This window comes from Cyprinus carpio, chromosome B2 (assembly GCF_018340385.1).
Source record: "Cyprinus carpio isolate SPL01 chromosome B2, ASM1834038v1, whole genome shotgun sequence".
Taxonomy (NCBI): domain Eukaryota; kingdom Metazoa; phylum Chordata; class Actinopteri; order Cypriniformes; family Cyprinidae; genus Cyprinus; species Cyprinus carpio.
In genome coordinates, this window is record NC_056598.1 from 12,884,285 (window position 1) to 12,907,616 (window position 23,332).

General features: G+C 36.7%; 4 protein-coding genes across 4 annotated transcripts in view; 2 read left to right on the forward strand and 2 right to left on the reverse strand.

The window, feature by feature from the left end:
• The first annotated feature begins 335 nt into the window (after positions 1-335).
• LOC122136189 (protein phosphatase 1 regulatory subunit 3G-like) lies at positions 336-1,205 on the forward strand. Its single transcript, XM_042718089.1, has one exon. It carries the CDS (start codon positions 557-559, stop codon positions 1,148-1,150), a length of 594 nt encoding a protein of 197 aa, XP_042574023.1. The 5' UTR covers positions 336-556; the 3' UTR covers positions 1,151-1,205.
• Positions 1,206-1,335: 130 nt separating this feature from the next.
• On the reverse strand, positions 1,336-2,365 carry lyrm4 (LYR motif containing 4). The gene is made up of 3 exons (XM_019098384.2): positions 2,205-2,365; positions 1,857-1,977; positions 1,336-1,698 (listed from the first exon to the last, which is right to left on the reverse strand). Exons 1-3 carry the CDS (start codon positions 2,288-2,290, stop codon positions 1,636-1,638), a joined length of 270 nt encoding a protein of 89 aa, XP_018953929.1. The 5' UTR covers positions 2,291-2,365; the 3' UTR covers positions 1,336-1,635.
• A 2,608-nt stretch (positions 2,366-4,973) lies between these two features.
• nrn1b (neuritin 1b) lies at positions 4,974-7,051 on the reverse strand. The gene is made up of 3 exons (XM_019098380.2): positions 6,358-7,051; positions 5,891-6,035; positions 4,974-5,724 (listed from the first exon to the last, which is right to left on the reverse strand). Exons 1-3 carry the CDS (start codon positions 6,467-6,469, stop codon positions 5,493-5,495), a joined length of 489 nt encoding a protein of 162 aa, XP_018953925.2. The 5' UTR covers positions 6,470-7,051; the 3' UTR covers positions 4,974-5,492.
• Positions 7,052-9,664: 2,613 nt separating this feature from the next.
• LOC109078009 (ras-responsive element-binding protein 1-like) overlaps positions 9,665-23,332 on the forward strand; it is a 36,827-nt gene continuing 23,159 nt past the window's right edge. Inside the window, exon 1 of the mRNA XM_042718091.1 lies at positions 9,665-10,082. The gene's annotated coding sequence lies outside the window, so the exon portion shown is untranslated. The remainder of the gene's footprint in view (positions 10,083-23,332) is intronic.

Consider the following 23,332-nt stretch of genomic DNA (forward strand, 5'->3'; position numbering starts at 1 on the left):
CGTGCAGTCCGTACTGTTTCTGCACTAGACAATGATTGACAGACCAGACAACACACAGTGGAAGACTAAATGTGTCTTTAAAGATCGGATGTTCTTTACAATTCTTTATTATTAAAAAATATGTTTTGTTTTAGTCTACTATGGGAACAAATTATCAATTTTTTGGGCTACTCTAAATAAATATGAATTAAATGACAATAACTACAGAAGAAAACTCTTGTCACTTGTCAAAATAAATATCTTAAATGAAAAATGCTCTTGATTGCACAATGTAAAATCTTTGTTTTTTTTATTTATTGATAAATATATTAAATATCTATGATTATGTCCACGAATCCCTAGGTAGGTTTCTGGCTTTTAAGTCTTTTTTTTTATTATTATTTTGCTGATTAGAAATAACTAATTTGTTTGCAAAGACAAGTGACGTTGCTGTGACGCAACTCATGTGCACGTAGTATTTGTCAAGCATCTTTCTTACGTAAAGACTGCAGGTCCAGCTCTTATATTTAAAAGACCTTCCGCTCCTCAATTACATCTGAATTGGTCGATATGATGAATGCTCATGGACAAGGATCAGTCAGAGGAAACTCAAACTTCAGACAAGACCGAGTGTCCGTCTGAACCAGAATCATCAGCTTATTCACCAAAAACTGACAGGCAAAGAGCCAAATCTCTGCCTGTAGATCTATACCAGCATCAATCTTCCTCACACGAGGAACATCCAGTCCGAGGAAAGAGAGTCCAGTTTGCAGACATGATGGGGTTGAACCTGGCAAACGTCAGACACTTTGACATCTCAGATGATGCAAATGAAACATCTGGACTCCAGAATCATCCTCCAAACCAGCAGCTTCAGCATCTGAGTTTAGCAGCAGCCTTTGACATGCCTGTTAGTTCGCTGGAGTTTGATATGAAGTCACGCCGTCTGGGAGTCGCATTGGAGAGTGTCACAATAACCACTTCTGAAGTGAAGGGTGTGATAAGAGTGAGGCAGAGCAACGCAAGGGAAGTTGGGGTCAGGTACACTTTAAACAACTGGCTGACATTTTCAGATATACAAGCTGCATTAAGACTGAATGAAGAAAAGGGACTAGAGTGGCAGAAGTTTGACTTCGTTTTGCACACGCCATTCTGTTATGACAAAGATTGATCAGTGCATTTCGCAGTGTATTGTCAAACTGATCACGGAAGATACTGGGACAATAATGACGGACAGAACTACACTTTGAGGATTCAGACTGTACTTGACAATACAAGGACTTAATTGATGCAGCGATCTGAAATTTAGTTCAATAAAGTGAACTTGACTTCTGGTTGCATGATCATTTGTCTTAATCATTTGAACACATTTTAATTAAGTCATACTACCATATTGTAGGTAACATGTTTAGTATTGTCATATGTCTTACAGATCTGCAAAACAAACTTAAGTGTTGCTCAAATGTCTTTTTACAGTGATTCTTATATTATAGCCATTCATTATATGCATCTTATTTATTTGCTAAAAAATGACATAAACATACATTTACAGTATACTCTAATATACAACTTCACAAACATGGTCGGCTGGTGTTGCAGCTCCCGGGATAAACAGATTTGTCATTAACAAAGCAGACATTTTGATTCTGACGACACTTATAACTGAGGCTCTTTTTCAACAATGGTCTTCTGAGCAGAATACAGATGGCCAATGGAAACCTGTCAGACAAGGATAAGAGATACCGTCTTAGATATAGCACATTAAATGTGTAACTGTAAATATTATTACATTATTACATCCTATTTGGATCAGGCCAATCAAGTTCGTCGGCCATAAAAATCAGACTGGAATATGAAACAAAGCTTGCATTGCTTGCCTGTCTCTTGATGACCGCCAGGTTCTCTCTAGCTTGATTTATGAGCATATCCAGTGTTTTGGGGTTGTCCACATGAAGGTTCTCCCTGAAGCCATCTTTCACTCTGCGAAGTGCGTATGTTCTGAAAACAAACAGTATTTTTATAGTAAATAACAATAGATGGGAAATAATAGTGGGAAACGAATTAAAAAGGCATGCGTCGTTTACATATATAAGCGTTTATCATTTAAATTAACGTTACTAGTCTTATAGTAATATAGTTACAGCTAGACAAAGACAACATGCACGATTATATGTGATTATAATTTATACAGAATTTTTTTTCACAGTGAATAATAAAAAGCGTACCTGTAATTATATGAGGGGAACTGTTTACTCTCTTTCATAAGCATCCTGTAGAGAGAGATCACTTGAGCCCTGCTGCATGACGCCATGTTGACTTCAGTGGAGTTCTTCTCGCGTTGCGTTGAGTTGCGTTTGATACATCGCCCTCTAGCGTCAGGATCCGTTGAGCAGATTCGCAATGGAATGGAACACATTGTGCATTCCTATAATAAAGAGGCAAATTCCATTATAGTACTAGTACATTTCAGGACATTTTTGCAGATTACCAACTCATGGCAGTGTTTTATTTTTCTGACTGTATATTAAAATGGAAATGCAATTTACTGGAGGTGCATAACATTAACATTATTTTTTAAATGCTACCTTTTATGAGCACTATATAGGGCAGTTAACATCACATAAGGAGAAATTGGTGTCCACAGTAATGTTGTGCCTGGGGAAACCACAGAAGATCCCTAGGGCCCGACTGCTGGCATATGGGGCCTCATCACACTAACTGTGCTGTGTAAAACAAGACTGTTCACTTTTTACTAAATGAAAACCACATGGAAAAAACATAAACAATTGGCTTTAATGTATGTAGGCTACTGTATGTATCTTTTACTGTTATTAAACTAGCAAATATATCTGAAGAACACTTCTGGCGATCAAGAAATTAAACTACCATCTCAAAAATTCATGTTTGTTTGTTTGTTTTATAAATAGTAATATACAGTAGGGGAATGAATCACTATCATTTCCAGAATTCATGTTTGTTTTATAATAAGTGGTGCACAATAGGGTTGACAAAAATCACTATAATTTCCAAAATGCATGTTTGTTTGTTTTGTAATTAATAGTGAACAATAAAGGAATTAAACACTTGTTTGTATGTTTTTATAAGTATCTTTTTTGTGGTTGTTGTTCGTTTTTATTTATATATTTGCAAAATTACTGTAGCACTTATGCTCCATACATTATTTGGATGAAAAGCCAGCCGGAGAACCTGAGTAACCTCAGCTTCCTGAAGTATACCCCGCAGCTACCACACAAAAATCAATTAATTACAAATGTTAACATCTACATAAGCGTTGAGCTGAACCATTGAAATTTCCCGTCTCTCATCCTTGACTTTCTGCATTCAAACATGTCACCTGTGTGTATTATTCATCCTCTGCTCTGCTGCTTCCATTTCCGCAGGGTCCACATAGGATCTACCGTCTGCCCCATTTACTCACACAACCTCCTGCATTATTAACAACCAGAAAGAGCATGGCCATGGACTCTTCCTGTTTGTAGCCCACAGAACGAAAGATATGACAGTATGGCCTTCGTTCTTCTACGTGATTCAGTATTCTGATCAATTTAAGATGCACAGAAGAATTCTATATGCATAAAGTCATGATTTATATGATAAGCAGACCTGTTTGTCGGACTTTAAGTAGTCCGACAAACAGAGTCTTCACAGGTACATAGAGCTGATATTTTCACAATAAGATGGTGCACATTACGTAGTATTATTGCTCTAGACAGCAGGTGTTTGTAAAGAGCACATTCTGACTCTCTTCAGATAGCAACTGCCATTAGCTATCTGCTCTGACAATGCCTTTACATAATGATATTCATCAGAGGCATTTCCATGGCTTATACTAAACTTTTATGACATTTACAATTAAAAATCTAGTCATATTAACTGTTATCAACTGGATTTTCAAAGGTGAAGTTTTAAAAAAAACCTATATTTAAAGCATGGGAATATTTCTAAGAATGCCATATAAGTACAATTAGCCATTAGAAACAGTTTTTACTCTGAAATTGCTTGTAAATTCTACAAACGATTACAAAGAATGGCAACTTATACATTGAATTAAACATGAAATTTTGAAGTAGAACTTAAATAGTATTTTTTGTTGTTGTAAAACACACTACTGCAATTTTTGTGTAAGTAGACAATTTATATACAAGCTTATTTGTTCACCTGCAATGTTGTCCTGCAAATCTCTAGTGAAATCTAGTTCTGCTGCCAAAACATGCAAAGCGATCATGTCTGAGTGGTTTGTTGTGTTCAGGATGCTGTCTTGAGTATGGAGGAGTCGCTAAATTATTAAACACTTGAGTTGCTTATAGTTTCTGCTCTGGATCTTGCATATACAGTACAGAGACAATTAATTTGTGCATACAGTATGTGATGCAGTCGATGATTTAATAAATAAAGGAAATCTTTTTTCATTTTCCACTTGCAGATCCCACTTACAGTATATTCTTCTCTCAAGGTGACTGAATTAGATTTGCTTTTTTTTTGTTCACATCAGATTATGTAGCAAACAAAAAGACAGATGTGTTTGAGTCGATGAATGCACAATCCCTTCAGGGAATGCTTAGGACCTTCAGCACAGCACGTGTTAATAACCAGGTCGTGGCCGTGGTCCTATTTCAAGGGCTCATATTCACAATGAAAAGAGCATCTGGGCATCTCCTGCCATAAATATTCCACCAGAGATGTGCCCCCTATTTTAATATGCATTGTGTGTGTCTTGCTTTAGACAGATGTTCAGCTTGGGGGCTTCATAACTTTAAATGAGCATGCAACTCCTCATGGAAAATATATGCAATTTCTTGCATTTAGCTGTTCATATTTTGCTGTAGTGTATGGAGAAGTCAAACAAGCAAAAAACAACAACAACAACAACAAAAAAACCTCAAATAAATAAAAGTCAGGGTGTTTATTCAAACTTTTGATTTATTTGATTCATATTTAATTTGCTTCAGTTTCAAAAAAATATATATATATATATTAGACACTTCTAAAATTTGGCCAAATGCATTTATAATTTATAAGTAAACATTTACAAGCAAATGCCATTATCCTATACTGTATTGAAATAATCAGTTTATTAAGTTAATTTTGTTTGGGCAGACTCTTCTATGAAGAAACAAGTCTGTGATGTTAAATATGTGCTTTTCAGAAAATAATATGTATTTTAGGTGTGCTTTAAATAATAATAATAATTATTATTCTAATTATTGGTCCTCATTGCAGAATGCACTATTTTTACCTAATAACGGTCCAAGAAGAAAAAATGTCTTTTAAAATAATATTTTATAATATAATATAATTCACATTTTTACTTTGAATCATTTTCAGATTTTTAAGAGAGTTACTTCTGAATTCTTCCATAGGTCAAGGAGTGCCAATGAGTCCTATATTTAACATAATCATCTTATTATGTGATTCCAAACATGTACTGAGTCAGTTGAAGAGATGCATATTATCCATTCTGTAACTTGTTTCAGGTCAGATCTTCAGGTTTATTACTCAAAAACAAGCCAAGCCACCAGTGTGGTAAAACACATCAGCAGTATCTTCAGTTCCATAGGTAATAAAACTGTGGATACTCCATTATCCCCGGAGCATAATTCAAACAAGCTTCCCTGATAGTTCAAGCTCCGGGACTGCAGTTTCAGTTTTTCCCAGAGGTCTGTAGCTCCTTCTTGACAATCTGCGATTGCGGTGGAGGCACACGAGTGGAAGTCATTCCAATATCTGCATGAGGATAAACATGAAGTGCACAATCTGTTTTAGTCCTTGCGAATGAAAATGTTTCAGTACTGTGAGTCACGGATGGCACAAGCTCAACTCATGGATATGTGAATATAAGGAAGACCACCAGATATTTAATGCTTAGCTTCTTCCAGAAATGTGTACTTACGAGCAGATGGTCTGTAGGTTTTCGCTGTCATCCAGCTCTTGGGGATAGTTCACCATGTTTTCTCCAAGGCTGAGCAGGCAGTCTGAGAAACCTTTAAATACGTTTTCACATGTTCCTCCAGCACACGCTGCCTGTAACAATGAAACTGAAATACACCAGAATAAATCACCCAGAATAATATTTCCCACTTAAAAAAGCTTGAGTGTTTCATATCATCCTCAATTTATAATTTATAACCCAAAACAGCCCAAATTAACTAAACTGTGACCTTCACAGTAACATTTAATAAATACATAGGCTAAAAATTACATTAAATAAAAAAAGGATATATTTTCTAATGTATTTAAAGGCAAGGTCTGAAAATTGAATTCCAGCTTCTTCTTTTTTTTTCTTTTCTTTTTTTTAAACTCATTATTACAACAAAACAAGAATCAATATTCTACATATATCTTAACTCAATGACTCACCCAATTCCAGTGTGAAAAGTATCGAGTTGTATTTGTCGGTCAAAGTCAGTCCCATCCTACGCTTAACAGAATCAGCAGTCTGTGGAGGAGGTTTGAGTCTACTTCCTCTCATAAGCAAACTGCTGCATTTCAAGAGGAATTAATTTACTTCTGTCACGCATTTCCCACAGCTGACTGAGATAAAGTGGACTGTAGAGGAAAGGAGATGTCACCTACGCTCACACTCCTTTTTTTATTTTATTGCTCAATAACATACGCTCACACTCCTCCTTTACTTTCTTGCGCCATGATGACGTCAGCGTGCACCTGACTGAGAAAACCTCACATTTTAATATAACATGTTTTTATTTCGTGCTGCATATTTCTTGGAATCGTTGTAAAATGTAAGCTTTTCAGGTAAAACAAACAAACAAACAAACAAAAAAACTATCATTTATATTTAGAACGTTTGAAATCTTAATGTTTTTCCTAATATAAAAAGTTATAGTTACAGTTGACTCGAAATAATCAAAGTAAGTGTAAAAAGCAAGGCAGAATTTAAGACATTTACTTACACATACATGTTCTAAACATGTTAAGGTTTTATTCAGCGCTCTTTTCGTACTGTACAGACATATAAATGGGTACCAGAGTCAGAGGTGAGCGATTTTGTCAGACATGGGAACAAAACGTGCCTTAAGCGCCCCCAAGCGAGTAGTATTTGGGAAAATTAAGAAATAAATACCTTATTATTAAAAACATTACAGTAAGATGGGGAAGATGCCCCCCTTAAAAACAATGTGCATTTACTTTTAAATTGTAAAATATTTAGATATAAGTTTTATATATACTTAATTGTCCATATTTTAAGTTAACATATCTCATAATGGCAACACTATGAATGCAAAATTAATTATTTCAATTAGATAACTAAATGGGTTTTAATGGAAAGCAAGCTGTCTGAAATTTACTTCTAATACTGAATAATAACTCCATTTTTTCTTCTATGCCTTCTTAGTTCTGGGGAGGTCATCTTCCCTCAAGGGTCTAATTTTATCTTTTTTGTCACAATAATAACTAAATTTTTACTCCACAAATCTACAAACATCGATGTGTCCACAGATCAGAAACCTTTTAAGTTCAACATAATGCAGTTGTCATTTACAGAGTCTTAAAATTAGATAAATTAACATCTTTTGACTAAATCTCACAAAGGTATATGAAACGTGAAAGGTATTCATATGTAGATGGAAAAACAAAGCATTGCCATTCATCAACGGTTTTGTCTTCATACACTTACACTTATGGATAATGAATTTACCCAAAATCAAGATTACATTTAAAAACAAAAAACAAAAAAAACAATCAAATCAACATTCAGTCCTTTTGTACAATAAAACATTTCTGACTATTACAAATATTTAAATATCTACTATTTTTCCTCATTACACATACTGCAAGAATAGTTGGCTCAAGGGGATCCGGTTTGAGTCTGAACAGGTCAAGTCCCAATCCCATGTCCCTTCACTCATCCCTACTTTCCTGCCTCCACATTAATACACAATAAACTATTATACAGGAGGCTACCTGTATACCTGTAATATTAGAACCAAAAAAGCCCTCGTAAAATAGAATAAACTCTTAATAAAATAGCAGGTTGGAGTAAAACTTTTTAGAGTAGATTGCTCCAAGACCACTGATAAGCAGTAGACTACATACTATTTACCATCAGATGGCACTGTTGTCAAATTGGTAAGTCTTATTGCGTGTGAAGTTACTGGAAACTCATACACAGGTATTTCAAATAATAGTAACATCCATACGTGCATAAACACACGCTCACACTCATTACAACATAGAAGTGAGCTGTACCTGATAACTGTATCAACTTCATATCAGCATTATTTTGAATTGTGTTCAATCTTATAGCTTTCTCCGTTTTAAATTTAGAGAACGTAAATTCGTAGATTCCATCCTATTTAAACAAAAAGCTTTACATTTAATTAAATCAACATTTTCTGTAAAAGAAACAACAGAGAAAATAAAAACTAAAAAAAGGAAAGGAAATGGAAAAATGGAAAGACAAACAAAAACTTTAATCATACTAATACAAAGGAAAATGGAACTTTGTGCAGGATGGAGAACACTATGTGGGCCAGAGGCAATTATCCAGGTCACTGTGGGTCAGAAACATTGCTTGGTATACCAACACAAGGTCACTCTCATGTGATTACATAAGGTGATGCAGAGACTGCTCTCTAGTGGCAGCACAACCACAGACTCACAGACCCAGTGCTGCTGTGACACCTCTCAGATAGAAGACTTATCCCAGTAAAAGCTATTTAAACCACTAAGTTAACGTAACTAGTTAACAGTTTTTGAGACACATCTATACATTAATCAAATGCTCTATATGAGTTAACTAGCCTATACAAATTTCAAGTGATAATGACTAAAGGTTAATATCTTGAAATGTTTAAAGTTCTCTCCAGAGAATGGAAGTATCATCTCTCTCATAAATTATTTATTTATTTACTTATTGACTGTTAAAGCAAGTCGTTTTCACTCAATTTAGCAAAATATGCAGCATGATTGGGAAGTTTAGTCTTAGCTTGGTCAAACGGACTTGAGTATGTCAAAATGTATACAGCTGTAACTAAATGCATCTTCAAGGTTGCCATATTGTGTCACTTAACTGTAGACACATAATATTTGCACGCTGAAAACTCAAACACCATTAATCAAAATATGAACTATGTCACAGAAAAAGCGCCAAAGGACTTCATACCCAGGATCTTTGCATACTGAGTTACATTCATAGAGACACGATTTGCACAGGGCTGTTGTCGAAATACGTGGAATTACTTCATCTTCGAATGGCCATTTAACTCCTCGTTTCTCTCTGAGACTATTAAACGCCCTTCCACAATGTTTTTTGAGATGACGAATGCCCCATTATAGTATGACGACCAGCAGGTGTTTGTCTTGTGATAGCAAGAAGGCGCCAAAGAGTGTGTTGCATCATCAGTATCCCGGTTACATTTTTACATTATTTTTAGTTTATATCGTCTACGAGTTTATATTGTCTACGCAACATAAAATAGCAACATGTTATACAATTTAAACAATATTTTATATATTTATAAATATGCATTATCACAAAATGTGTTAGTAGGCTATGTCTACAAAAAGTTTTGAAAAGATTATGTTGTTGTTAGTCACTTGTTGCTACATCAAATCTATCTATCTATCTATCTATCTATCTATCTATCTATCTATCTATCTATCTATCTATCTATCTATCTATCTATCTATCTATCTATCTGTCGTGAATGATCAATCGGATGAGGCTGGAGGAGTGAAGTTTTCCACCCCTCCCGTAGAGATGCTCACAGCTGAACTCCAGTGGCAGCCTCAGTAACACACGTCCCCTTGGAGACTAGAGCAACACGTGATGCGTCTACTTATCACGTTCACTGAGCAGCGCTCAGGAACACACTTTGAGGAAAAAGTGACTTTTCTGACCCTCATTCGTCGGAAGTGTCGATGGCCATCACTCCTTTAGGGAGCTAACACAGTGGGCGATGTGAAGTATCCAGTTGGCGAACTTTGCACATCCTCAAATACGCCATTTTGATCGCTCTCCGGAACAAGTTTGCAGTTTTTTTTTTTTTTTCGAAGTCCATCATCTCTTTTCACCATCATCATGTCTCAGCGCAATCAGCCCAACCCCGACAAAGTCAAGCGTAAGTATTGAGCGCTTTTCTACTTGTTGTTGTTGTTGTTTACGTTCTCCATCCTGCCGATTGCAAACTTTGCTGGATGGATACTTTGTTGGAAGTTGTTAAACTTGGAAGGCCGGAGATGTTGAGATGATGTCCGATCTTTTTTTCCTCGCCCGGGGTTTGTGCTTCCTCGTTTCATTCTCGCATCCAAAGGTTGAACGCCTGACTACAGGAATTCACTCGCGTCTAACCAGCGCACATGTAATTCATACCTGAGTTAACTTTAGCACTTTAACCATACACTCAGTGTCACTAATGTAGCTTTATCTCCCATATGACAAAAGGTAGTTTAGCTCATACATTGTCATCAAAAGTGAGTATTTTATAGTGAACCGAAGAAGCATCCACATCTGAACTTTGATCGAGGCTAACGCGTGGGGGGTTGGACACGCTTCCCTTTATATTGTGACCTTGTCGGGACATGTTGTATTTACGTTTTATTTGTGCTTCCGACTTTTCCTCACCATCGACAAGTTATTATTGTTCACCAAACCACCCTTCTTTCGTCAGTCACACTTTGCACACTTAATGTTTGGGAATGTCAAAACTTTTAAAGGAGGAAGTTCGCTGTCGTCGTGACTATCTTTGGGTTGGGTTTGCTGCACGAGATGAACGCCGAATAGGCATACAAGAAAAGTCGTCTTTTGTATTTGAACCAAGCAGCCACATCGACGCTTCGATTGAAACCATCTCAGTTTGTGATGACTAATTACTCAGATGCATCATAATGTTCGTGCGGGCATTCGTATGCTTGCGCCCTCCTCCCATCATCCTCTGTTCGTTCTCGCGTCTCTTTGGAGAATCAGAACGTGCAGAGATCCGGATGAGCAGTTCACATTCCATTACCAAATTCAACACTGGTCTCCAGGAGGCCTGCAGTGGTAGCATCATTCACTCGCTGCCTCCCCGCAATCCGCTGACTTTTAACTAGAACATCTTAGTTGATCTGTACAGTAACTAACATGCAATGGGGCACTGACCTTAAAGGGACAACTTTCTTTGTACCTTACCTTCCCTTAAAAGTTGCATATTACTACCTGAAAGTGGTGTAAAGTACTGTATAAACTGTATAAACTTTTATCTTTAGTTGGTAATCTGAGGATATTGCTGAGATATTATGCTGTGGTTTATGGTGATCTACTGTGTGGTGTGTAATTATGTACAACCAGGGGTCCCGGAAGGTACTCCAGGGGGTCCGGAGAGACCACAGTCAATATAAAACATAGAATTAAATTGCATTCCTTGCAAATGATTTAATAGGCAGTATATAATGTAACTTTTGTTTTTATACTAGAGGTTCTTGGGTCTGTAAAAATGGAAAACTTCTGATTTAGAGGTTTTATGTTTGGAATTAATTTTGCCCATCGTCACCGTAATAATATAGCTTTGATAAACATTGCTAATTAAAGATAAGTCGCTATCTTTTGTGCAACTGCAAAGTGATTTTAAAAGATTAAACCATTGTATGTAGCCTACTCTGAACCAACATGGGAATGTGTTGCTTTTGTTTCTACATTACTTTATGTAAGCATCAACTTGTGCTTGTTTTTGCCTTTAATAATAACAATATTTTGAATTTAAAATTTTTTCGTTGTCTACTGTCTTCCGCATGCGGAGAGGCAAGGTTAAAAAACAAATCCTCCTTTTCTCATTTTTCTAATAGCTGCTCCTCTCACAATGCAGGCTGATATAGGGTGGAGATGTGTTTGTTCAGACGCGTAAAGCAAGAAGACCATTGAAAATTCAAAGGCATGTTCTAGTGAACAGTCAACCAGTGGCCTGGGCTGTAATCTCCTCTGTCCTCAGCAGGGAGTCGCCAGAGTTGAATAGAGAAAACCCATTGTGAGCATTAGAGCTGCCGTGCAGAAAGTGATAGAAAGGGCCATCAGCTTTTACTCCACTTTGTATTCAATCACTCTGAAGTGTATTTAAAGTCTCAACAGCCCTATTGAGTGGATGGATTCATTTTGCACTTTTGTTTTGGTCTATTTTAATATCGAGACGCAGCCTTGTTTTAATGTTTTCATCTTGATTAGCCTCGATTAATATATATTCATTAAAAAGAAACTCTCTTGGGTTCCCTAGTGGACTTCTTCTGACAAACATGCCCTACTGTGATTGTTAACGCAGTGTACGTAAAGACAGAGGGACCAGTCTGTTGAAGTCCCAGACTGGATGGAGGAACTTAGTTGGTCACCTCTCCGAGCCGTTTGTCCCTAGTGATGGGTGTTCTGTTCACTCATCCAGGGGTAGAGATGGGCGTCCTGTTTCGCTCTGGAGCTATTTTTAACCTGTCTATTTTAGATAAGATTATGTTCCCTCTCCCTCGAAGGGAATGGGAAGCTTGGTTTGGTCCTGGGGTGCTGGGTTCGACATGGTACCTGTAGGGCTTAAGAAAATGAATGAACTATTTACATGTTTATTCTAATAGAACATTCTTAGACACAGTCTTTAAGAATGTTTCATTTATGGCCAAATCAAAAAATTACTATTGAAGGTTGTCTGTTTTATTGGAATGGTTCACCAAAAATGAAAGTTTGGACACACTGTAAAAAAATCAAAAGTTGAGAAAACGTAAAAGTTTAAGGCAACCAGCTTCAGCAGATTTTTAAGTTTTCTAAACTTGTTGTTTCCAGTTTATATAACAGAATTTTTTGTTGTATAAACTGAAAACAACAAGTTGAGAAAACTCAAAAATCTCCTACAAAAACAAGTTGAGAAAACTCAAAAATCTGCTGAAGCTGGTTGCCTTAAACCTAAGTTTTCTCAACTTTAGATTTTTTTTACAGTGCATAATTTATTCATCCTCATGTTGTTCCAAACCTGTACAACTTTCCTTCTTTACAAAAAAGATGATTTGCAAAATTTCTCTCTATTTTTTTCTCTCCATGCAATGAAAGTCAGTGGGATCTTACATTGTTTTTGACCCTATTTTTATCCCTGAGTGGATAAAGAATAAACATTTATCCCTGAGTGGATAAAAATAGAAAAAAAGTCATACAGTTTAGAAAACATGAGGGTGAAGAAATTTAAATATATCAAAAGAAAAATATCCTATTTGTTTTATTTCTATTTTTGCATTGAAATGTAGAGAATATACTATAAATGTATTTGACCTTCACTCCATTCAGTTAAGTCTGATTTTTGGCCTTTCGTAGTGAAAAGTTTGGGCATCTCGGGACTAAATTGTTTACTTTTTAAATGATAAAGTATAGTAAAGAAAAACTAAAAGTGAAACTGAGTCCTCATGAAAATGCTTTGGTGTAAGTGGGACATGGATGACAGGAAATAGAGCAGCCTGTGTGGATAGAGGAAGTTAGAAAAAGATGAAAACAATAGGTAGCCTATCCTTACACTGTGTGTTTGAGAATTAATTTTGTGTGATAGTCAATCAAACAGGTCGTAATAGTCAAACTGTGATGTTTTACCACAATCATAAATAGTTTAGCTCGCTAGCCCTCTATTTGAGGAACTGTTTTACGTTTGTCTGTGAGAGAAAAAGAAGACGAATCACACACGGCTTTGCAGGCCTCCTTCTTTACCTCCCCCTGCTACTTCCCCCGCCCCTCTTCTCCCACCCTGCCTCTGCTGCTGACTAAACAGTTTTGTCAGCTGGCAGTTGCCCACAGTCTGTGAATTTTTGATAGCTTCTAGAGAGGGAGCACCACGTAGGGAGGCGGAGATGCTGAAGAAACGCTCTTGTTGCTCATTTAGGAGTGAAGGAGGGAGACAGAAACGGGAAGGTCGAGTCACATTGTGGAACCAGTTCGTCTTGTACTAGCATTCTTTGTAGGCTTCCCAGTTTCGTGTTCAAGCACAGAACAAACATTTGAAAGATATGAAAATATGCCTGTGGCTAATTCATCTGTATAACGTATAGGGGTTGCTAAAAGTCAAATTTCTGCTTTGGAAACAGAGAGAAATTTGAGTTATGATCTGACATAAGTGTCACAAAACGCTTCTAATCTAATGACGCAGTGAGTGATGTTACGTCATGCATAATTTGATGAAATCTCATGACAAAGCTGTGACTTTTGTGTCAGTTCCAGTTCATTGTAGTGATTCACAAGATGGAAAAAGTAATGAGGGAGGGACGGTGTGTTAGTGAGTGCATAACTGGGACATCTAGGTGTGCACAAACTATCGACCTCATGTCAGTATGTGTTGACCTGCATGGACTTTGAATCATACACTCTCCTCTTGCTAAACGCAAGAAGAGCTTCACAGAGAACCGTCCCAGCTGAGGACAGATCCTCCTCTGTGTCTCTGAGAGCGATGTGCAATGGGAAACAGATGTGGCTGGGCTGTTAGCTCAGTGCTTTTCTTCAAAGAGCTTCAATTAGCATGTCCGTATACAGAACGACTTCATAAGACATATTTTGTCAGCTTCATAGATTTGTTATTGTAAATTCCTTGTCTGTCAGCTTCGCAGCACAGTTTGCACCAATTTGTCTTGAATTACTGCCAAACGAAGGCATCACAGTGATATTTAACCCAAAAATGAAAATGATTCATGACGTTTTAAACCTGAATCTGTTTTTTTTTTCTTCTGTAAAACACAAAAGGTGAATTTTTTCCCATTTATTGAAGCTTCAAAATTACACAAAAGCATCTAAATGAAATGATCTGTATCTTTTGAAGCCATATGATAGTGAATGTGTGAGTAATAGTTCAACATTTTAATCGCTACTCACTGACAATCTTGACCTGCTTTAGTTGAGAAAATTCCAATGCCTGATTCTTTTTCAAATTTGCATTTTTGAGTCTTTTGTATAATTAATTGATTCTGTTCACAACAAATTTTTGAATAATTTGTAATCCAGTTGTAACAGTTAACAGTTCAATGGAGTGAATGATTATCATTTGGTTGCAGGGTATTGACGTAAGTTTGGTTTATTTCTAACACAAAACTATAATGTGGCTTCAAAAGACTTTGAATAGGATGATGTGTAAGTCAGATGAACTGTTTGTCATTTTGGAGGTCATTATATTTAAAATAGTGAGTAGGATAGTGAATAAACAATGACATCATTTTCTTTTTTGGGTGGACTGTCTCTTTAAATAAGATATAACTCAAAGCACACTCATTCACCAGCGCATCCATCTCATTAGTGAGTGTTTCATGGCACATTATCACAAGATCATCCCGTATCATCTGATGTCATGTTCAGTGGGGCTTTCATAATGTGTTAGCACCTTAAAAAGTTGTTTTTTAATGGGACTGATTAAAAAAAAAAATCACAGGTTATGAAAACATTCTAGCTGAATGATGCTGTTGGTTGACTGTTATCAGTCGACGGGATTAAGGTGATTCAGGCAGTTCTCTAGCAGCCTCTCCCAAAATGCCCTGAAGCAGCGTTAGACAATGAAGGAAAAATGGCGTCCTTTCAGGAGGAGAAACCCGGCCGCTCCCGTCTCTTCCAGCTCTTAGAACATAAGGCACGCAGTGTGTTCTCAGTGAATGTGGCTGTCCACCATCCTGGCTCTCGCTACACTGTCTGATAATCCACGCTTGCATCCAAGTCCCAGCTATGTTAAGTGTTCAGTGCTTTAAACAAAATAATGTTAAAAGCAGATTTCTTTGTTCCCACACTCACATTTTGCAGCTTGCATAACATTTGCAAGCAAATAGTGCGTACAAAACAGTTCCTAAGCATGTGTGCTCCAGCAAGAAAAAGTTTTACGTTTAAACTGTTAAATGAAGAACATTGAATTCATAAATCAGCTGTACTTCATGCAAATGTTTAAACCATAAAGTAATTGTATTTTGAATGAATTAATCACCATTTGCAAAAGCTTGTTGAGGAGGACAGGATTCCTGACAGAACAGGACAGGGAAAACAAAACATGGAAACGAGGCAAAGGTCACTCCTGGTTCATCTCAGGGTTCCAGTAAATATTAACCTGCTTATCACAGAGAATGGGACGTGTTCTTTTAGTGTACTTGAATGAGACAAAAAACTTAAAGAGACAAAATGAACACCAATAAGTAGGTATTTATCAAATTGTCAGTTTTGTGGTTTATATTTCATGTCTGTTAGCTTTGAAGTTTTTTGCAGTGTACAATTCTCAAAATATACAATACTTTTAAAATGACCTAACCTTTAGCACATTTGTGCAAAATGTACAGTCTTTCTGGGAAAATAGAACAAAAATAGTCAAGACCCGTTGTGCACTTACACAGATGTTTTTTCAATCAGATGCTCTCTAGAATGAGAACACCCCTCCCCGAATTACCATCATTTTTAGAATTAGGACATAGTAATGTCCTTTATCTCTACACTGGACAGCTTGCTCTACAGTGCCCTCCATCGCTCCACGCTAAGTAATTTCAGGTAGATGTTCTCTGATTGTTTAATTATTTGTATTGGATGATGGGGTTTACTCATGTCCTCTTTTTGTTCATAATATGTAAAAATATTTACCAAGTAAACTAAAAAAGCTCATTCTATCCAATCAGAGAGCCTCCCCCGTACTTTCCTCCATCCTCAACCAATCACAGCATTGTGTCTTTACTATTTACTCTGTTTACATGTATGCTGTGTAAATGCAGCTCTTAAAACATGTCGTTTTGTGAGCAGCCGTGCCACTTGGTTTAAGCGTCATTTTCTTTCGTTTGGGCTACTAACAATGTGAGTATGACACACCGCAGTCAAACAGCCATGATTGAGATAATCATTAGATAGGACAGACTAAAAACCAAATAAAGTAAATAGACACTTTACCTTTGGCCAACCCTTTCCAGCTGTGCAGAGGTCTGTGTTATCTGCATTTACACAGCCAGCGTGTAACATACAATTAGGAGTGCAGAAACAAACCATAAAAAGTGGCCTAACACACAAATATAATTTTGTATCCTACTCATGATGATGAATTTAACAAATATATCTTCAAAAGTTGTGTAGAATAAAGCAAAAAGGATTTCTGTCTTGTTTTTCAGTACATTGTTTATATATTCTTACATCAAGATGCATTTACTTGAGTTAATATAAATTAAATTTACTTGAAAAAATATCTGTCAGTAGGATAAGACAAATAAACTTAATTCAAATGGAAAGAAGTTTAATTTTCTTACTCCATTATAGGGGTGTAATGGTACACATATTCAAACCGAAAATGTTCGGTAGAGGTCTTTCGGTTCAGTACGCATGTACAGCATTGATTTAACCACTGCATGAGTGGAACTTCATTGGAAACTTACTTTTGATAAGAAACAAAGTCTCATATCGCAAAATTATGTCATTTTTTTCTGGAAATTCAAACAATAAATGTTGTTTTGTTTTTTTTGTTTTGGCATAACAGATGGCTGTATAAACACCTCAGTTCAAACAGCAGCACGATCACCCCTTCCTCTTTAATATTAGTTTTAATGCAAAATAAACATGAATGAACATCTCATGCCTCACGTAAGCGCTCAGTCAGCTTGTAAATAAAATGTCACGTTGCCTTTCATTTACCTTAGGCAAGTCATCAGTGTCCATAGCTCATCAGCTACATTTTTTTTATTAGTACAGTTTTTTTAAGTTAAGTATTGATTATTATATTTAAAAATAAATAGTACTTAAATTTAAGTTTGAGCTCTGTTGTTAATTGTACCCCTATATTTTAGAGCATAAGCTGAGGTAGATTTTTTTTGTTCCTAAGAAAGAGCCTTTGTTAAGTAATAATAATAAAAAAAGCAGTTTTATGTTTAGTTTAGTTCCCTTGTTGTACCGAAACATACCAAACCATGACGCCAAAACCGAGGTACGCACCAAACCGTCATGTTTATTTACTGTTAACACCCCTACTCCATTATTATACTTTTTCTCACTTAATTTTGATACATTTCCCAGAAAACTTTTTATATTATCTATATTATACTTCTCAAGTAAATCTATCTTGATTTAAAAAGGTTTTGATATTTGTACTGGAAAACAAGCAGTATTTAGCAAGATGGGTTTTTGTGTGTTTTTTTTTTTTTGCTATGTAGGGTAAATCAGGTTGTGTGAACATATGTAAAATGTTAAAATAGCTGAAGAACCATGCAGCCATTTTTTTAGTTTAAATTGCACTGATAGACATTTTCTGATCCCAGATCTGTGTGCTCACCAAGGCAAAGTACAGAAGATTATGAGGGGTCCAGAGTAAGAGAGGGATTAGCATACACACACATATGGACTCTGCCCGACGAAAATGACTTTGTGAAGGTTTTACCAACATTTAGGGGCTTCCAAACCCTTCTTATCAGATTGTCTGCATACAATTTCTGTTTGTTTACTACGATAACGCTCTCAAACTATGCATTTTTATGTCAGCAACATTAGTTAATCCTAAAGCCTAATGCTGGATGGAAATCATCTTTGCCCTGCAAACGTCTCCAGTATGTTACACCCTCACTGGCACCAAATCCGCTCCAACACAAAGTCTCACTTATTTTAGCGAAGGCTGTTGTGTATGCGCGAGCACAGTGGATTATTTTCGCAAAGGCGGTTTGCTTTTCTTCACTCTAGCTTTTGACAAGCGCCATGTGGTTGACAGACAACCTCCGGCTGTTTCCAGCAGTTACTCGCTCAAATAAGCCTTGCAGTGTCACCTGACTGCTCCAACTGGATTGGCCGTATTAAACGGCAGGGCCCTCGAGGAGGGGCGGGGCTTTGGGGGCGGGAGTCAGTGAATGGCGGTTTCTATGGTGACCAGCGGTCAGTGATGTGGCCCTGTACTTTGATCAGGTTCGACCTGAGGAGATGGTCACATTTGAGTGTAAGAAGCCAGCCGTACGCTTCCTTCTCAAAGAGATGAAATGCCCATGTGTAGTTTATAATTAAGCCCCATCGGTGACTTATTTTATGCAGAAGTAGTCTATGTGCATGCAAGCTCATGCATGCATGCATGCACGCACGTGTTCAGAGGCGCAAGAGTGGGCGCGCTGAATAGACAAAGTCTGTGTCTGATGATAAGGACTCAGTTGAAGGTGGGTGGAGAAGGACAGAGGGCCGGTCAGGGTGGATATAACAGACATTAGAAGCAGAGAAAGCTGGCATGCATGTGTGCAGGCGGGAGGCTGCGAGTTCTGCAGCGGAGACAGCGAGCGTAAACATGCGTAACACTGCCAAATACACTTTCTGACCTACTTCAGCTCACTGGGAATACACTGTATTGTCTGGCCCCAGACAGTGGCTGTCTGTAAGGCCTCAAACCTCAAATCCTTAACCAAACGGTTCATTCCGCTGCAGCAGAGTGGCCCTTAAAGATGGGTTTTGGAGAAAGACGGTGAGATGGAGAGAGATCAGGGTGGGGGGGTTGTGAAATAATGACCAGAAGACTATGCTTGGGTAAATCTGCACTGGAGTTGAGTTTTAAATAGCCTGGAATGCACAGTGCTGGAAATGGGTGGCAGTTCAGTGAGCTCTGCTGCTTTACTGCAGCGTGCATCGCATCACAGGACAGCAGCTGTATGCGACAGAGGAAGTTAGGGTCTCCTCACTGTGCATGGATGGTTACACTCCAGTAGCACAGACTAAAAGAGGGTCTGCATGTGGCTTGTTGGGCCAGGAGGAAAGGGTTTTTTTTTTCACTTAAATAATCACTGGTAGTGATGCACCAAAATTAATTTTTTTACTGGATCACTGAAATTAAAGGATTAATTTAGCCAAAAATAGATTTTAAGTGTGCTGTTCTGAATGTTTTGTTCTTTCGTGATAAAATATACTATTGTAGTATTCGGAAACAAACCGCTACTTGATATTTTAGCCAAACAAATTTGATGTATTATTAGCATCATTTTTGCTAAAGCCAAATATTTTAGTTGCTTAAATTTCTTGACAGAGTGCATCACTTGATACACAATATATCAGTACAGAATCATGTTTTTAGTGTATCAATATTGGTGAAAATTTGTTATATAATGAATTAACTCAGTTTTAACATTTAACACTTTCTTTGCCACCATCTGAGGCTCACATGAAATGAATCCTTAAAAACAGTAAGAATTTATTAACACGGTTAAATGTAATCTTTAGCAACTCTCAAAATGAATAGCTATTTTTTTATACTGTGCATTATAATTTTTTGATGCCTCAATTAATTTGTAGTTAGGGTTATTATCGTTAACTAAAATTAAATAATAAAAAAAACGTACTAAAAATACTAAAACATTAACTGAAATAATATATTAATATATTAAGCAATCATTATAATAGTTTTTGTATACATTAATTCCTTTGTTTATCCGTTCTATCTCATTATTAGACAGACTTCTATCCGTATTAGACAGAACAGTTAACGACGACAGCGAACAAGAGAGAGAATGTGAGCTGTGTGTGCTCAGGTGCTGCCTTTTTCATCGCCGTCAAAATAAAAGTCAGACACGCCGCCGCAAACACATCAGCCAATTAGAAAAACTTATTGTACAAGGCCGATATTTGAAAAATGCCAAATATCGGCCGATATATCGGCCTCGGTCGACCACATCGGTCGATATACTATTATATATATATATATATATATATATATATATATATATATATATATATGTATATATACTTTTAAAAAAGGCTAATAAAAAACCTTATTTAAAATATTAACAAAACCTCTAATTGTATACCATTGATACTAAATTAACACTAGTTGTAGCATTTAAATTGTCAGATTTTAGTTAATATCAGCCATAAAATTACAGGTTAACAGAATCGTCCAGAACTGGCCAGTGCATCCCTATCAAATGCTTTTTTAGGAGTATGTAATTGCCAGTAGCTCGTGCATCACACACTGTGAGCATCCCTCTGTCAAACACAAATAAAGCATATTTTTGGATCTTCTTGTCTTCTCTCACTGGACTTCATCCTCTCTGTGTGATGTCATGGACTTCTCTGGAGCTCCTGGCTTGATTGGCTGACACAAAATGGTTGCTGTATGCAATAGAAGCCAAAGGTCATGTCAGGGCCACCTGTTTGGAGTGACAGCTGAGTGCTGCATTGCCAAAGGCCTCATATGCCCCCCTCCACCTCCCCGTTAACCCCTCGTGTTCATTCCAATCAAGCACATTTCTTGATTTGTCTCGGTCTCTCACTATTCCCTCACCTGCTGGAAAATCCAGCCGAAACCAGTGATAGCTGTGTTTTGGAACATGATCGCTGGTGTATAGCTGGCCCAAACTGAGTCAGGTGCCCAACAGCTGGTTCTCCAGTTTGAACCATCTTGGACCAGTTAGAAACCGGCTAGTATGTTATACAACACAGATTCTGGATGTAACTGTTTTTTTCACTCATCTTACTTTTCTTACTTGATATGGAGAATTGCAGTACACTTTTATAGTTCTTGTAACATTTTATAGGGCTTATATTTTTAAATGACCCGGTAATTTAAACTTTATTATTTCGGGTTTTATTTTTTTGCCTGGGCACGATTGCAGAGCACTGAAGGACACATTATAATCAATGCAGTACCTTTGAAAAAGAAAGTGTGCTGCAAAATAAATTTGTGATGAAACAAGATGGAGTTTGTAAGGAGGAAGGAGGAGGAGAACCACCCAAAGAGAGAGAGAGAAGGGAGGAAAGACTTGAGCAGTAGAACCAGTTTAACCAGAAGCCTTCTCTGGGTGTCTCCTCTTGTCAGGAATCGTCCTCCCAGTTCTTGGAGTGTTGTAGCCCCCATCCCTAGCGAGACCCTTCTATCCTGACACCTCCCCCACTCAACACAAACACACATACACACACACACACACACATGCTGAAACTGATACAGGAACAGTGTGGAGTGTAGAGCCAGCAGAACGCGATAGCCCCATGAGCAAACACCTGCCCACAATCTAACACTTGCCTGTGCCTGTCACGCAGGGATGCAAGAGCTTTGACACACTCTTGCCTCAGAAACACACTCTTTCTTTTTCTTTTTTCAGTTTCCCTGTTGTTTAGGTCTTCTCAATAGCATGTACTAGCAAAGTGTGCAGAAGTCTTTCAAGACATGCTTAGTTCTATTTATTTGTTAACATTTTTACATGTTTGCAATTTTTAAGTCATTATTTATTTATTTTTTAATATATCTATGTGTATTTTAGATGAAAATGTCCTTTAAATATAGTCAAGTATTTAACTTGCTTGCCAAGGATGCTTATACAGTAAAAAAAAAATGCCGTAAAAACAGTAATATTGTGCAATATTGCTGCAACTATTTTTTTTTCTTTTTTTTATGTTGTAAATTTTATATCCTTGTGATGCAAAGCTAAATTTTCAGCTTCATTATTCCAGTCTTCAGTTACACATGATCCTTCAGAAATAATTCTAATATGCTGATTTGGTACTCAGGATATGTATTGTTTATTAATTATTAGTTTATTATTATTATCAATGTTGAAAACAGTTTTACTGCTTAATATTTGTTTGGAAACTATATTCTTTGTTACAGAATTCTTTGATGAATAAAAGGTTCAAATGAACAGAATTAATTGGTAATAGAAATCTTTTGCAACATTATAAATGTCTTTACTGTCAATTTTTAATTAGTTTAATGCATCCTTCACTCTTAAAAATAAAGATGCTTCACGATGCCAAAGAAGAACCTTTTTTGTCTAAATGGTTCCATAAAGAACCTTTAACATCTGAAGAACCTTTCTGTTTCACAAAAGGTTCTTTGTAGTGAAAGAAGGTTGTTCAGATTATAAAAAGGCAAGAAAGAGAAGCTTCTTTAAAGAACCTTTGACTGAATGATTCTTTGTGGAACCAAAAGTGGTTCTTCTATGGCATCGCTGTGAAGAACCTTTTAAGCACCTTTATTTTTAAGTGTTGCTGAAAAAAAGAATGTCAATGTCAAAAAATTAACAGTCCAAACTTTTTATTATTCCTCTTCTAAAAACGTTGTTACAGCATATTTTTTTCTCATCATATTTCCGTCAACAATATGGTTTAATTCAAATCTTTTAATTATCATAATTTTTGACTCATTATTTTTGACAAAATCAAAAAACCACAACATGAACACAAATCAAAACATTTATTAAGAGAAGACACAAAAGTGCAAAAGGGAACGAAATGAGCAACTCAGACTCCATCGTGCTGTATCACAGTAGCTTCTTTTCTGTATAAAATGTGCACTTTAACCCACATCACATGAAAGACTGTCAGACCCACATGTTTTTCCTGACTGGATAATTTGGTATAAGCCTGTTTTGCGCATCCTGACAATCCTAAGCTCCATCCATCTGCCTTCCATCCATCTCCATAACGTCATCCACC

What these genes read in the sequence shown, in the direction of transcription:
- LOC122136189 (XM_042718089.1), top strand. Translation starts at nt 557, where the DNA reads ATGCTCATGGACAAGGATCAGTCAGAGGAAACTCAAACTTCAGACAAG.
- lyrm4 (XM_019098384.2), bottom strand. Translation starts at nt 2,290, where the DNA reads ATGGCGTCATGCAGCAGGGCTCAAGTGATCTCTCTCTACAGGATGCTT. An exon ending in TTCCCCTCATATAATTACAG is followed by an intron (nt 1,978 to 2,204) that starts GTACGCTTTTTA and finishes GTTTGTTTTCAG; the next exon opens with AACATACGCACTTCGCAGAG. An exon ending in TGGCGGTCATCAAGAGACAG is followed by an intron (nt 1,699 to 1,856) that starts GCAAGCAATGCA and finishes CTTGTCTGACAG; the next exon opens with GTTTCCATTGGCCATCTGTA.
- nrn1b (XM_019098380.2), bottom strand. Translation starts at nt 6,469, where the DNA reads ATGAGAGGAAGTAGACTCAAACCTCCTCCACAGACTGCTGATTCTGTT. An exon ending in ACTTTTCACACTGGAATTGG is followed by an intron (nt 6,036 to 6,357) that starts GTGAGTCATTGA and finishes GGTGTATTTCAG; the next exon opens with TTTCATTGTTACAGGCAGCG. An exon ending in AACCTACAGACCATCTGCTC is followed by an intron (nt 5,725 to 5,890) that starts GTAAGTACACAT and finishes ATCCTCATGCAG; the next exon opens with ATATTGGAATGACTTCCACT.